Source organism: Aspergillus pseudodeflectus (assembly GCF_044049435.1).
Source record: "Aspergillus pseudodeflectus strain CBS 756.74 chromosome Unknown BJX68scaffold_87, whole genome shotgun sequence".
Taxonomy (NCBI): Eukaryota; Fungi; Ascomycota; class Eurotiomycetes; order Eurotiales; family Aspergillaceae; genus Aspergillus; species Aspergillus pseudodeflectus.
Window position 1 is genome coordinate 40,594 of NW_027263863.1, and position 14,195 is coordinate 54,788.

The following is a 14,195-nucleotide window of genomic DNA, read 5'->3' on the forward strand; positions in this document are numbered from 1 at the left end:
CCTCTGGCATTCAGGGTAATAGTTGATATTGAGATCCAAGCACATTTATATACACGCTAAAAGACAAACACACTCAATGCGCCACGCCGTTGACACCGTTGACACCATTGACCCCGTTGACATGCTCCATGACGCTCTCCTTCGCCTTTGCAATCACAGCCGTGGGAAAGTCAATCTGGTCGTCGTCCAGGTAGTCGACGTTGATGATCTTATTCCGCTCGTCCTCGGCCCATCCGTCACCAATCCAGCCGTTGGGGTTGTCATTGACATACTCATAAGTGTAGTCTTCCCACCGAGGATAAGCGAGGGCTTTCATTGCATGGAGAGAAGAGCCTGTTCCCTTGTTAGTATTTAAATTCGATAATCAGATCAGCAGGGGCAGCTTACCAGGCCACAATGCTGTGATTCGCCCATTCAAGGAACCGCCCTTGTACCAGCTGCGGCACTCCATGCTAAACACCGTTCGCGAGAAGTACTGGTCGCAGTGCCTTCTGAACCGCTCCACAGCCTCCTTGCGAACCTGCATCGCCCGGATGTTATCGCGCTGCATCTTCTGTAGACAGAAGGTGACGTAGTCGATCTCCTTCTCAATAAGAAGCAACAGGTTCCCCTCACCCAGGGCCGCATTGGGTCCAAGACAGATAAAATAGTTGGGGAACCCATCCACAGCAAGCGAGAGGTAGTTCTCCGGCGTTTCCTCCCATCGCTTCGCGAGGGACAGACCATTCTCACCGGTGATGGGGAATCGTGGTGTGAATGTGGTGTCGAAGCCAGTGGCACAGACGATAGCATCGGTGGGATGGTGCTTTCCGTCGGCAGTGACGACGCCATCTTCGACGATCTTGACGATGGGGCTTGAGATGACGTCGACTTTGTCGTCAGTCAGAGCCTCGAGGTAGCCAGGGCCGGGAGTCAGCCGACGGCAGATTGGTGGGAATGCGGGCATGAGGTCGTCGGCGAGCTCGGGCTTCCGTCGTAGTCGGCGCTTCATGTTCTCTGTGAAGAATTCCGTGGTTCCCAGCTGTTCTGGAGTTCCCACAAGCGTGGCACCGTGCACGGATTGTAGCTCTTTCTCAATTTCTGTATCGGATCAGTGAATGTCGAGCTTGCGATTTGGATGAGGGTCGTACCTTTTCTGAATTTCTGGTATACTGAGTGATCTTTCTTGAACGCTTCGATCTCCTCTGGCGTAAATGAGACTGAACAGAATTAGCGCAGATGTCCGTTAAAATCCGAGTGTGGAACTCACAGTTCTCAAGCTCCGAATTACGCTTATCGATCTGCTCGCGCGCAAAGGTAGGCGAAAGCCACGTCTTCCCTCGAATATAGTGGTCCAAATGTGTGACCTTGGGCAACATCCCAGGCACAATCTGAATTCCACTGGACCCATTTCCAATAACAGCAACTCGCTTGCCCTATTTCAAGTATTAGCGCACTCATCAGTGATCACATAGATAACTTGCAACATACGCTATAATCATAACTCTCATCCCAGCATGCACTGTGCAAAAGCTTCCCCTTGAAATCATGCAGACCCTCGATAGAAGGCCACTTCCACTCATTCAGCGCACCGCTAGCCGAGACAACGACATCGCAGGTGTCCTCAAGGATCTTTCCAGTGTCAATGTTCTTGACCTGCAATTTCCACTTGCATGCTGCGGCATCCCAAGTCGCGCCCACAACTTGGCGCTTGAACTGGATGTGCTTTTCGCAGCCGTACTTGTCCGACACGCGCTTCCAATACTTGTGAATTTCTGGCGCGGCGGCATAAAAGGTTGACCAGTCCTTGTTTGGCTCGAATGTAGCCTGGTATGTGTGGGCCGGAATATCTGCGAAAATTAGTCTCCTAACAGTCGTGCTATGATTAAGGACAGCACGTACCACAAGCGCATCCTGGATACCTATTCTCAAGCCACGTCCCTCCAATATCGGCATTCTTCTCATAGACACATAGATCAAGCTTGCCGATTCTCTGTCGGAGACGGATAGAGGCGATGATTCCTGAAATGCCAGAACCGATGACAACGACCCTCATGGGGCGAGTTGCGTCAATGGAGCGCTCCTCCAGAATCCACGGCTCAGCAGGTGCTGTTTGCACTGTCGCGACTTCCACACCGTTCAATACGACAGGGGGCTGCACTGCAGACAGCTGTTCGACTTTTGGGTCCAAGGTGCTTCGGCCCAGAACGCGAGATAGACGCTTCATCATGGCTGTGCTGGTACGCAATATGCGATTTGAAACTTGAGTAAGGTTGGTGGACGAAGGCTCAAACTCAAAACACAAGCGTCCCGACGAAAGAAGAGCCCCGTTATAAATAACGGAAGAGTGTTGAAGAGAGATGGATCAGGAGATGTCGTTGAAAAACTGGGAACCCCGGAGAGAAGCGTCCTCCCCGAGAAAGATATGGCGAAGTCTGCCCCCTAGTCCCGAAATGGCGCCCTCGCTGGAGACAGTGGACCCCTGGACCAGCTAAAAGTGCGGAGTCTCCGGGTTTCCAAGCACCAAAATCACCAAAAGTCCTTTTAATCTCCTCCCCGTGAGTCTTAGGGGTAACCTCCCCGAGAGCAAGCTGGGTCTGGGGGATGCGCGATCCACTGCGATTACGCGGGATATGTATTGGAGTGTTATCAGCGATGGAAGGGGAGTCTTGTCAAGCAGGCGCAAGGAAATGCGAATCTGCGATTGAGAAGGTTTGAAGGGTGGACCCTCGGTTCCAAACTTGAGGGCTCCGAGGTCAGGAAATCCCCCTTTTGCCTCCATTGCGGGGAAAAGGGATGGAAGCTTGGACTTGAAATCGTACTCCGGAAGGGATGGGCATTGAACAACTGCCTCGCTGGAGGAATCCGTGAAAGAAGACTGACCAGTCGGGTCCTTCAGCAAAGAGGGGTATATGCGTGCCAACGGGGTGGTACTGCTGCGGTGCTACATCTATCGAAAGTCTGCCCAATCCGATTGATGTGATAGGGCAGAACCTGTTTGAAGGCAACGTGCTTCTGTCAAACGTACCCAGCATACGATACGTATGGCAAGCCAGACAGAACGAGGACCTTGTGACACGTATCGACTGAATTGCACCTCGGGTTACCTCATCTGGGTGTCAAACTGTAATCAGAAGCGCGGAATTACGCCGAAGCCACAATGTCAGCCGGATAAACCCCAGCATGAACGTTTGAGCTCACATCCGAATTCGACTAGTGCTTATCATGAGCGAGGGGAATGACAGCCGAGTCTTGATGTCAGAATTGACGACTTCGATCGAGTTTGCCGGTTGTCTTGGACTTCCAGATTGGGTGCTGACCCGGAAATCCCCCAACCCCAGAGGCAAAAGGCGGGGTGCACAATCCTTCAGGGCTTGGAGTCGGAGAAAGCACGAATGATTGGCTGCTGAGAACAAGTCTGACTGTCATGAGAACCGAGCATTTCCTCACCCCTTATCGTCGCTCCAACTTGAAGTCGGCCAGTACCATCGCTGCGAAAAAAAAATGCCTCTCATCGGCTTTTATTGGTTGATTTTCTCGAGGGGCCCCGCCACAAACACACCAAACGTTTTTCGCTTAAGCCTTACGAAGTGGCGACCTTCAGTTCCCGGTGAGCTTTCCAGGACCAAAGTCAATTCAAGGATCGAGTGTGGTCATATTAAGAGTAATGAGAGATTCACTGTCAGTGTAGGCGTTGGCCAGGCGAAAAAGGAGACATCGTGTCGGAAGGTGGTTATGACAATAGCCACACAAGCTCCAAGCAAGCGGGCACGTGGTGGTCAATAACCAGCCTGAGACACCACCTCGTCAACACCAACTCTCACCTTTGTTATTATCCATCGAGAGCAACTTTCGAAGGCCGTCTTTACCGGGGATGATTTGAGCGCTCGTCACAAGTTGGCAAACCCCATGTTCCAGGATTTCTATTACCAGAGTTTAAAATACTGGAATCACTCAGAACAATGTCCAAGGACTCTGACTGCTCACTTGCCTGCCTCCAGAAATGAGACCTTCGCTCTTTATATACGTGCGTGATATCAATATCCCAGACTACTCCTCAATCGAAATAGGAACCGCCTCCATGTCACCAACAAACATCTTCACACCACGTCCTAACCTCTCAACTATCTCGCACCCAGCCAGCGCCCCATTGCTATCCACCGTCAAGCCCGCAAAGCTAGCTCCGCCTTTAGCATCAGCACCTGGCCCCGTCAACCGACGGACCTGGACGTTCCTCGCGCGACAAGCTGGACCCATCAGATTCTCCAAGTTAACCTCGACGTACGGTCTCGAATCGGCGCCCTGCGTGACGTTGAATTCTTGGAGATTGACGATGACGACGCGTCGGAGGCGGATGAGCCGTGCGATGTTGTATCGCGCTAGACTCGTCCGCGGTGTAGATCCCATATGCCGTTAAAGAGGTTTCGCTCGCTAGCATGACAACCTGTTGTGTAGTGCTTGCGAGCGCGTGCGCGGTCAGCAGGTTACCGTAGTATTGCGGGTGGAGGAATCCCGGTGTCCCGTCCGTCTCGCTTGTGATTGGCATCCAGGAGGAGTAGAGGAAGCCTGTTCCCTGGTGGAAGTAGACGCGCGACACCTTGAGGGTTGCGAGGTACAAGAGGTAGTCGACTGCCCAGACGGCGGCGGCGTATGTGTCGGAGACGTCTCCGGCTCCGTGGCACTGAACCAAGCTGAGCTTTAAAAAGTCTGACCCGGAAATGATAGGAAACGGGAGTGCAGAGGTATAAAGGTTTCTATGGGATCAAGACATACCGATACGGATCCGGTCTCGCCTAGCACATACTGAATCCCCTGTGACGAGGCGTAGTTCCCCATATGGTCGTGCAGGATAGAAAGTCTTCTGTATGAGTGAGGCTCAGGAGATTGAAGGCTATGGTAGGCGGTGCTCCGTCGCTGTCGAAGCAAACGGAACCCATATACTCGTGAACGAGTCGAGTTAGCATGCACGAGTATGTCATGCAGACATCTCATCAAGGCAAAGCGTACCTTACAGTCAGCAATCGCCTTGAGTTTACCGCCGACGGCCATCCCCAGCTTCAGTGCGGATTCCACATTCCACTACCAGAGGTTCTTTCCGATCTCCTCCGGTGCTAGGGACGAGCAGCCCTGAAACAGTGGCTGCTGCAACCACGGAGTGTGTTCAGACATTGTCTCGCTGACTACATCCGAGTACTCGCGCCATTCACGCGTCCACAGCGCAAAGTTCGGCCGGAATAGAGTCCTCGTCTCGCCCATTCCGTTGAGGAATGGCTGGGACTCGCTGTTGTAGTAGACGCGGGTGAACATGTGCAGGCTCGCCTCGCCCTCGCGCAGAAACCAGTATTGCTCAATTGACTGGTTGGTTGAGGTGTATGTGTCCTGCATTATGATTCCGGCGCAGGGAATGCTGCCTCCCCCCCTCAAGACGTTCAATATGTGCCCAACAACTATCTCGCGCAGTTCGTCGAGTACTCGGATGTGGTCGACTTTGCCGGAAATCTCAGGTACGTACCTGCATTCCAACGCGGATGTGTCAAGGACTGATCAGTGCCGCGATCATAAAGCGCATGGGCTGTACTCTGATGGGTCACGAGCCAGGACGGTGATTCGTACGGGCCTGTGCATAATACTGTCATGTATCATGGCGGGCCGCTTCATTTTGATATCATGGTTGATGTGATTCTGGTGAGCTGCCTATTACTTATCTTCTCCGGTTCGATGCCATCAACTAACGCGTCAGCAGTACAATTACATATCCAGCGGTCACCAGAGCAGCACCCGCCCCAACGTCACGCACGGCTTCGACCGCACCTACGGCCACAATACCACCACTTCACCAAAGGCGGCAGTCTATCCGAATCCAATGTCGAGAGGATGGATGCGCTGCAGTACTGGCCTGGTGGCGATTCCGAAGGTCAAGGAGGACGTTTATCGGCTTGCGGTCTGTACGGACCGGGTGTTTGGGACGTTTGTTGAGGATGATGTGGAGTTGTATCGTCGGAACAACAAGGGGCGGGGACAGCTCTTGAGATTCCATTGGCAAGCAGAGAGCGTTGGGAAGGAGATATGGAGGATTGGAATTCCAGGTAGGTCAGCGGCAGAGTTCAGGCACGGGCGGGCGCCGTATACCAGCAAGATTCTGGGACCCGAGGAGTATCGGATGTATTGGGTGGGTATTTCTTCCTTCAGATATCCTAGCACAAGAGAAAGCCATAAAGCCCCCGCTACATGTACGAGTACTTATCATCAATGCAGGCAATATGGGCTTTCCCAACCGAATTCCCCAACGGCGTCACATACAGAATCGGCAAAAGCGACCCATCCCAAGATTGGAACTACATCCACTGGAGTGTCTTCTCTCACGTCGGAAACACCTCCCGCAACGAGACCGTCTACAGCATCAACAACTGGACGATCCTCTTCGACCTCGACGCCCACCAGCTCGCGCACGGCCAAGCGAACCTAAAGGGCAAGACCGCCACTCTAACAATCTCCTTTGCAGGCGCAAAGACAGGCAGTCGGACTGGACTGGGTCAACCTACCCTATACACCCAAAGTCAACGGTGACAGCGTAGAGACGTGGGTTATCCCCTGGAGCGTCGGTACCTCGTGCGGGATATGCAGCGCGGTAAGTTACTTGAACTTTGAGCACAAGTTTAGTTCACGGCGGAGAGGCTGCATCTAGCTGAGAATCTATTTGTTCTTCGTTTACCGATGGATGCGGCAAGTGTTGAGGAGGCGGAGTTGCCGAGGACTACGTGTGTGCGTATGATGCGCTGAGGTTGGAGGTTGGAGGTTGGTTAGTTGGGTAGACGGGAGTTACTATGACCTCAAAGGGGAGAAGAAACCCTGTAGTGCCCATCACGATTCAGGGAGAGACTTGAAAATGGTAGTATGAATCGTTGGGGGGGTGGCTTTACTTCCATGGTTTATTCTGGGTAAATGTGATATTCTCGTCCAAGACCCTACTACACGTATACGTCGGGAAACTTGGAAGCTCCCTATATATAGTCTACAAGGCACAGCCAGATGTGCTAGAGACCCAAAAAAAGGAAGAAAGGTGTAGTCCTTGGCTGTGATGGGCAAAGGGTTAGTAGATATTGTGATATACATTTCCTGGGATTATTTATTCCAAACAAAAAGTACAATTTCAGTCTTGTCAGGCTTTTTTGCTCTCGTTGTACAACGTTATACTCCTCCCCGCATTCGCTAAGGTGGCCTGGGGTTGTCCAATCCTTCCCCGGCAGTTCCACAGTATCCGACTATATCCGTATATCCGGCATTCTTCGAATCAGAATCAACATCATCATTCGAAAATGATCCACAGGGTATTTGAAACTGGCGAGAGCAGAGCTGCAGGCCTATGGAGCCCTGAACTGGGCATGGAGGCCACGATTGAGAGATGCAGGCGAGTTTTCAATATCAGTGACATGGCGAGATCTACAGTTCCCCTTCGCTGCAAGGGGTCGCTATAAAGACCGTGGCGAAATTGATTCTTAAATCACAGTTCATCTACATAGGTCAAATTCGAGTTGATTGAGCAAATTATGCACTCCAAGTTCAAATCCTTTGAAACCCTGAGCCATCGAATACTGCTGATATTCCACACTCATAGGCGGCTCATTGCAGCCCCAACCCCGGAAATTGCTTTCCTAGCCGTCCTGCAAGTATCAACTAGCGCCCCTGGGCAGTCGCAATGCAGCCCCAACAGACCGAATCACCAAGGCAGATTCATTGGAAACACCTGGGCAATTCTTGGATTCGGATTCGGATATAAAAATGCGGAATTCACGAGCCAGGCCTCAATAATTCCTCCCTACGGATATATATGGGGGTTTTTCCGGCCCCGGTCGATCACCATATAATTATTCTTATATCAGCCTCTTCAAATATTTAGGATCAATTACCTGAGCAAACAATCATTGTTTTTTCCAACTTTAACCTTCGATCTTAGCTTTGTCTGGTTCGCGGCGGCTGCCCGTTATCTACTTAGCATGCCCGTCTTCACCGAATTCTCCGCCTCCTCGCGCGAACTTCGCGTCCTGCCTTCCTTCGCACCCCCTCTACCCCGCCTTTCCCCCGCCTTCCCAAAACACGACACACACCCCGACGCGCCGGCACAAACGAAATATGAGGTCGTCATCGTGGGCGCCGGCCCCGCCGGACTCATGCTCAACCTCCTCCTCGCGCGTTACGGCCTCGACGACTCCTCCCTCCTCTGCGTCGACGCGAAGCCAGGAACACTGAAATCGGGGCAGGCCGACGGGCTGCAGCCGCGAACGCTCGAGGTCCTGAAATCGCTGGGTCTCGCGGACGAGATACTGAATGATGGGTGCCACATGGAGGAGGTCGCGTTTTGGAATCCGACGGGGAAGACCGAGGGCGATGTTATTGAGCGGACGTCGATTGTGCCGGATGTCAGTGTGCCTGCGCGGTTTCAGCACGAGGTTACGATTCATCAGGGAAGGATTGAGCGGATTCTCGAGACGGATTTGCTGAGGTATTCGAAGCGTGGCGTGCAGAGGAATACGAAGCTGCTTGATGTGAAGATTGATGAGGAGGGGGATCCAGAGTTTCCGGTTGTTGCGCATGTCGAGGTTCAGAATGAACGTGGGGGGAAGGTGCGGTACTCAGTGCGTTCAAAATACCTGGTTGGGGCGGATGGTGCGCATTCCAACGTCCGTCGGTGTATGGGGCTGGAACTCGAGGGCGAGTCGACGGATCACATCTGGGGCGTTGTCGATCTGGTTATCGATACTGATTTCCCGGATATTCGACGGCGGTGCGCGATTCATTCACCCGCTGGGTCCGTTATGGTTATTCCGCGCGAGAGGATTGTGACTGGGGACTACTTGACGAGGTTGTATGTTCAAGTGCCGGAGGACGAGATTGAGGCTGGTGAAGACCAGAAGACGAAGGAGGGTGCAAAGGCGCGCAGAGCGCAAGTTACGCTGGATGGGATCTTTCAGCATGCAGCCGAAGCCTTCAAGCCGTACTATATCAAGCCCAAGCAAGATGGTGCGGTGGACTGGTGGGCGGCTTACCAGATTGGGCAGCGGGTTTCCGGGCAATTTACTGTCAAGGACTCAAAGGGCATTAACCGGGTGTTCATATCCGGTGATGCGTGCCATACGCACAGTCCCAAGGTATGTCCGTCTTCAAAGGCTCTCGAAGTGATGCTAACAAAGTTCGCAGGCCGGCCAAGGAATGAACGTCTCAATGATGGATTCGTACAACCTCGCCTGGAAGCTCGTATACTCCCTCCACGGGCTCACCCCCGGTCCACTAGAGACCGCAAAGTCCGACCCGGTTCTCGACACATACCATCAAGAACGTCACACAATCGCCCAACAACTCATCGACTTCGACCGCGCCTTTTCATCCATGTTCTCTGGCAAGATCGGATCAGAGGACGGAATCGGCAAGGCCTTGACGCACGAGCAGTTCCTCGAAGTTTTCAGCACAGGCAACGGCTTCACCAGCGGCTGCGGAATCGAGTACCCGGAGAACATCACCGTCGACAAGACCGCAGCAGAAAACCCCATCACAGGAACAGATTACCTCCAAGGAATCCTCCATCCGGGAAGACGCTTGCTTAACGTGCGGGTCAAGAGATTCGCAGATGGGAACAGGCGAGACCTACAAGATGGTACGCTTCGCCTCCCTTGTAACCCAACCATCACTAACGATGTCCAGACTTCCTCTCAACCGGCCGCTTCCGTATCCTCGTCCTCACATCCTCCGACCTCCTCAACCCCCAAGGCACCTCCGCACAAACACTAAAAACCCTCGGCTCTTCAATAATCCCCAAATTCCCACCCACAGTCGTAGAACAAGTCGTCATCCACCCGCGTCTCGAAACAACGAACTTCATGTGGCGAGACCTCCCGCACGAACTGAAACAGCAATCGGAAATGCGGTTTTACAGCGGCTACGCGTTATCTGACGATGTGTATAAGATTTATGGTGTTGATGAGAGCAAGGGTGCGATTGCTGTCGTACGGCCTGATGGGTATATTGGGACGATTGCGGCACTGGATGATGTAGTGAGGGTTGAAGGGTATTTGAGAAAGTGTATTCGGACCGTCTAGGTCGATTTGCATAGATGGTGTATCTATAGACTTGCAAATGGATATAGCAGGTCACTCTACAGCCACATAATACCTAGTGGTAACTACTCAGCAATAAGGCAATCTAATCTCGGTTCCTCCACCAGCGTAGAGTAAGCCAACTGTGGGTCTGCTTAAAGATAAGCCTTTTCATCTTGAGCTTATGATGGAGCCTGGGTATAAATATTCCTCAGCCCCTTCCGAATCCCGATGATTCATAGGCTCGGTAATCGGTACTACCCGTTCGCTGCACAACTGTGTGTAGATCTGAGTACTGTAAGCCATGTGTCAAGGATGCGTAAGCACCTTCCGGGGCTATCGGGTCCAAAACGATGGTAAAACCCGATTGTGCCTCGAGATACCATCCCCAATCTTGTGCTGGATGTGTCTGAAGCTCTAGTTATTGCATAACGTGCTTGTAGGCAGGGACTTCAGCCTATCTCAACTCGGCACATAGTGCCGATCAGAGCAATGATCTTTTACAACTACTGACTATCCTCTGTAACAAGATACCCGAACCCAACTCTCAAGAACCGGCTTTCGAGAACTCTAACCCTGGAGATCAGATTGCCGATATTCGCCTAACACACAGAAGAGCTCGGGAGTGGGATCATTAGTATCGCAGGATCTGGATCGCATCATTTATGCCGTGTCGGGTGGCGATGCCTTGGCCCTGCATCTTTTCTGGTGTTGCTCGGCACACTTGTTCATGTCAAGCGATTGGCATATCGCCTCCACTTAGTTGAAGCCGTGCATAACTTTACTCGTAAGCGACCTTTGTCTGGAAATCGAACATAAACGAGGGCCGGATATCGGCACGCGACACAATGCATTCAGCAGGCTTCAACTGCTACTAGGTATATTCTTCACGGCGAAAGTGGGTAGTTTTTGGGGCAACAACCCAAGAATCATATCCATGATAGAAATAGAAAAATCTCACTCATCACCACTATGTAGACGCTTGAGAGATACATAAACACATGGCAGCAGATATGCTCACGTGACCACATCCCACTGTGCCGAAGATCCGGTCCTTTTCAACTTTTTATCCTCAACATTCCCAACTGTCCAATAGAATGCTAAAATCCGATATTCACCCTGGGGGCGCTGCAACTGATGACGGCTCAAACCGCCGCACGCCAGCGGCCAGGCGTGCGGCCAGAGCCCAGCAGACAGAATTTTCCGCTTGTCCACCTAGTCCAGCGTGGAGAAAAGACCCAGTTTGAGGAGTCAAGCTTTCGCTTTGGCCAATCGAAACAGGAGCCACATCTTGATTCCCACTTTGAAGTCTGATCGGTGTTAAGATGGCTCTATCGCCGGAATCTTTTCCAGTTTTTATGCGAGCAATGCGTCAGTGTGTGTCGGCGTTATGCGATCTACACCAAGACTTGCCTTGATATAAAGATGTTGCCCCTCCTCTTGGATCCTCCCAGTGTTTTACCCCGCCGAAAGTGATAAGCGGCAATATTTTCCTGAAATCGCACGGTCATGTCCAATCCTCATGAACACGAACATGCACCCGAAGTTGCTAGACCCGAGTCCCTCTCTTCCTTGAGCACGGATTCGGACTCGACACACTCTGGCCGTCGATCCCGGTTTGGCTCGATTGCCAGTTCGCTTCGCGCGAGGTCGAGCTCTCGACCGAGATCTACTGAGATTCGCAGGATCTATTCTGGGCGCCATCTCGATGACCACTCCGTTTACCACGGTGAAGATGACAGTATCGGCATGTCACAGGACGATGTCGACGAGAAGGATGTAAATGCGGCGCTCGAAGTCCGAGATGGGATTGTGAACGAGCGGGATCTCGATTTGGAGGCGAACAGGGCTGGTCCAACTGACCTTGAGAAATCCCAGACAGCTGGTTCGCGGCCTACACCAGATCCTAAACTCGTACGTTGTGACCTGACCTCTCCGGATTGCATTCGCTAAAGTTTCGCAGGTTACATGGAACGGGCCGGATGATCCTGATAACCCCAAAAATTGGCCGATGCGCAGGAAGTGGTCGATTGTTCTGATGGTGTCGTGCTTTACCTTTATCTCTCCAGTCTCATCGTCTATGGTGGCGCCGGCCCTTACATCTCTTGCGAAAGATCTACACATTACAGATGCGGTCGAGTCGCAGCTCACGCTATCGGTCTTTGTCCTGGCGTACGCTGTTGGCCCTCTTTTCCTTGGCCCCCTTTCTGAAATCTACGGGAGAGTGATCATTCTCCAGCTGGCAAACTTGTTCTACTTGGTGTTTAACATTGCGTGCGGTGTCTCGCAAACCAAGGCGCAGATGATTGTGTTTCGATTCTTTGCGGGGCTGGGTGGTAGTGCTCCGCTAGCGGTATGTACACTCAACTCTCACAATGAGCCCAGTCTAACGTGACCAGGTCGGTGGTGCGGTCTTATCAGACTGCTTCAAACCCGAAGAGCGAGGCAAAAGCATTGCAATCTACAGTCTTGCCCCCCTCCTCGGCCCCGCTCGTCTATGGTGGCGCCGGCCCTTACATCTCTTGGGAAAGATCTACACATTACAGATGCGGTCGAGTCGCAGCTCACGCTATCGGTCTTTGTCCTGGACAAAGACAGTGGGTTCGTCGTAAAGACATTGATAGGGAAATTAGACAGTATAGTGATTCAGGATAGCCACGGGAAAAAGAGATCCACATACTCGAGATTACTAGGATCCGGGGAGTCCCATAAGCTTTTAAAAGCAGGCAGATATGTTGTCAATGATATATGAAGCTTGAAGTGATTACACGAATCCGGTAGCTTGCTGAAATAACTTGACAGCGGTTGATGTTGTTGTAAAGCGTATCGACAGATCTCTGAATGAGGAAATCATAGATGAACGGCAGCGATGTTCGATTAGAGCCTAGATCAAAGAGAAAATAGCAGCAAGAATAATCCTATGTGGATTTTTGAGATTTAACGACAGCAACGGGCGTGAGGTGAAAGAGGTCAAACGACCGAAGCGATCCAAAGGGGCGACGGAGGCATTATGAAGCGACACAATCAAAAGACGTGGGGCAAAATTAACGAGTATTTGAGCCAATCGCGGTAATTGAGATAAAAATTGACGTTGCTGTCGTGGGATTCGAAGTAATAGAGAAATTAGAGCCTTTGCAGGTTATTTGGATAGCAAAGAGGAAGATGTGTCACTGCGCTTGACGTTGGTCTTCACCGCTGTCATCGGTGATGCGGTCCTTTAGAAGAGCCTCAAAAAAAAAAGATTGAAAATGAAGAAATGAAGTTGCTCATAAGCTGTCAGCGGATCTTGACGGGATGAGACAGTGATGAACTTGCTATTGGGGCTGAAGATGGATCTAGTTGTGAAGCTATCCAGGATACCGGAGCAACCAGAGGTGAGGCACCCGTGAGGAGAGCAGGGGACATGAGACTACATTAGTTTGCTATAGTTTAATTCTACAGCTTGATCAACTCATTCGAATGAAGGAAACAACTTTAGAGGCAATAGGATCGAATTTGACTCATCTTGTGTCACGCTGAGGGAGCCTTATACTGCATAAAGCTGCATCAAGGTGTTGCCATATTTAAACAAGGCCGTTCCGCATTTCACCCAGCCGAGCTGTCCTTCAGGATGCCAGATAACCTCAGGAATATCAACAGGTCTACCCAGTTGCCCGAGTAAGTCGAACCACATTTTTATCGTAGCGCACGAGTCAAGTTGCTGATCAATCGTACCGGACCGGATCCAGAACACGATCAGTATGTTGATTTGATTCACTATAAGCTTGGCTGCATTGTCACGTAGTTCCGGGTAATGTGCCCAGATGTTCTGGATGCTGACACCTCCACTAATCTCTAGGGTCACATTTCGAGTCGGAATGTCCTCCAGAGTGATGCACTTCGGCCAAGTATTGGCGACGTCGAGATGCGCGGGGGGGTATACTGAGGAACCCAGGTAGTATGGGCTCAAGAAGCAGACAGGGGGTTGTTGGATTGCCGGCACCGTGATAGTCACATGCGAGGGATTCGGTTGACCCCTAATCAGAGTAGAAACGTCACTCGCATGATCCCTATTATTGTTCGTCACAGCGACCAACTGTTGGTCCGTTGCCTATATAAACATTTATTGTTAGCATATCTTGGCACACT

The 14,195-nt window shown here is 51.6% G+C and overlaps 5 protein-coding genes across 5 annotated transcripts; 3 read left to right on the plus strand and 2 right to left on the minus strand.

Moving 5' to 3' along the window:
* Positions 1–29: 29 nt before the first annotated feature.
* Positions 30–2,209, minus strand: BJX68DRAFT_279881 (flavin-containing monooxygenase; the record flags this gene model as incomplete). The annotated part of the gene is made up of 6 exons (XM_071048823.1): positions 30–333; positions 388–1,080; positions 1,131–1,199; positions 1,250–1,415; positions 1,471–1,829; positions 1,882–2,209. 6 exons carry the CDS (start codon positions 2,207–2,209, stop codon positions 74–76), a joined length of 1,875 nt encoding a protein of 624 aa, XP_070892912.1. The 3' UTR covers positions 30–73.
* Positions 2,210–4,029: 1,820 nt separating this feature from the next.
* On the minus strand, positions 4,030–5,364 carry BJX68DRAFT_272707 (uncharacterized protein; the record flags this gene model as incomplete). Its single annotated transcript, XM_071047262.1, has 5 exons — positions 4,030–4,358; positions 4,468–4,660; positions 4,753–4,919; positions 4,992–5,058; positions 5,164–5,364. The coding sequence occupies 5 exons, from the start codon at positions 5,362–5,364 to the stop codon at positions 4,030–4,032; spliced, it is 957 nt and encodes a 318-aa protein (XP_070892913.1).
* A 282-nt stretch (positions 5,365–5,646) lies between these two features.
* Positions 5,647–6,546, plus strand: BJX68DRAFT_272708 (uncharacterized protein; the record flags this gene model as incomplete). The annotated part of the gene is made up of 3 exons (XM_071047263.1): positions 5,647–5,664; positions 5,723–6,148; positions 6,235–6,546. The coding sequence occupies 3 exons, from the start codon at positions 5,647–5,649 to the stop codon at positions 6,544–6,546; spliced, it is 756 nt and encodes a 251-aa protein (XP_070892914.1).
* A 1,427-nt stretch (positions 6,547–7,973) lies between these two features.
* Positions 7,974–10,070, plus strand: BJX68DRAFT_259309 (putative phenol monooxygenase; the record flags this gene model as incomplete). The annotated part of the gene is made up of 3 exons (XM_071043676.1): positions 7,974–9,125; positions 9,175–9,628; positions 9,676–10,070. The coding sequence occupies 3 exons, from the start codon at positions 7,974–7,976 to the stop codon at positions 10,068–10,070; spliced, it is 2,001 nt and encodes a 666-aa protein (XP_070892915.1).
* Positions 10,071–11,088: 1,018 nt separating this feature from the next.
* On the plus strand, positions 11,089–12,828 carry BJX68DRAFT_249135 (major facilitator superfamily domain-containing protein). Its single transcript, XM_071042054.1, has 3 exons — positions 11,089–11,981; positions 12,031–12,420; positions 12,467–12,828. The coding sequence occupies exons 1-3, from the start codon at positions 11,577–11,579 to the stop codon at positions 12,677–12,679; spliced, it is 1,008 nt and encodes a 335-aa protein (XP_070892916.1). The 5' UTR covers positions 11,089–11,576; the 3' UTR covers positions 12,680–12,828.
* The last annotated feature ends 1,367 nt before the right edge of the window (positions 12,829–14,195 follow it).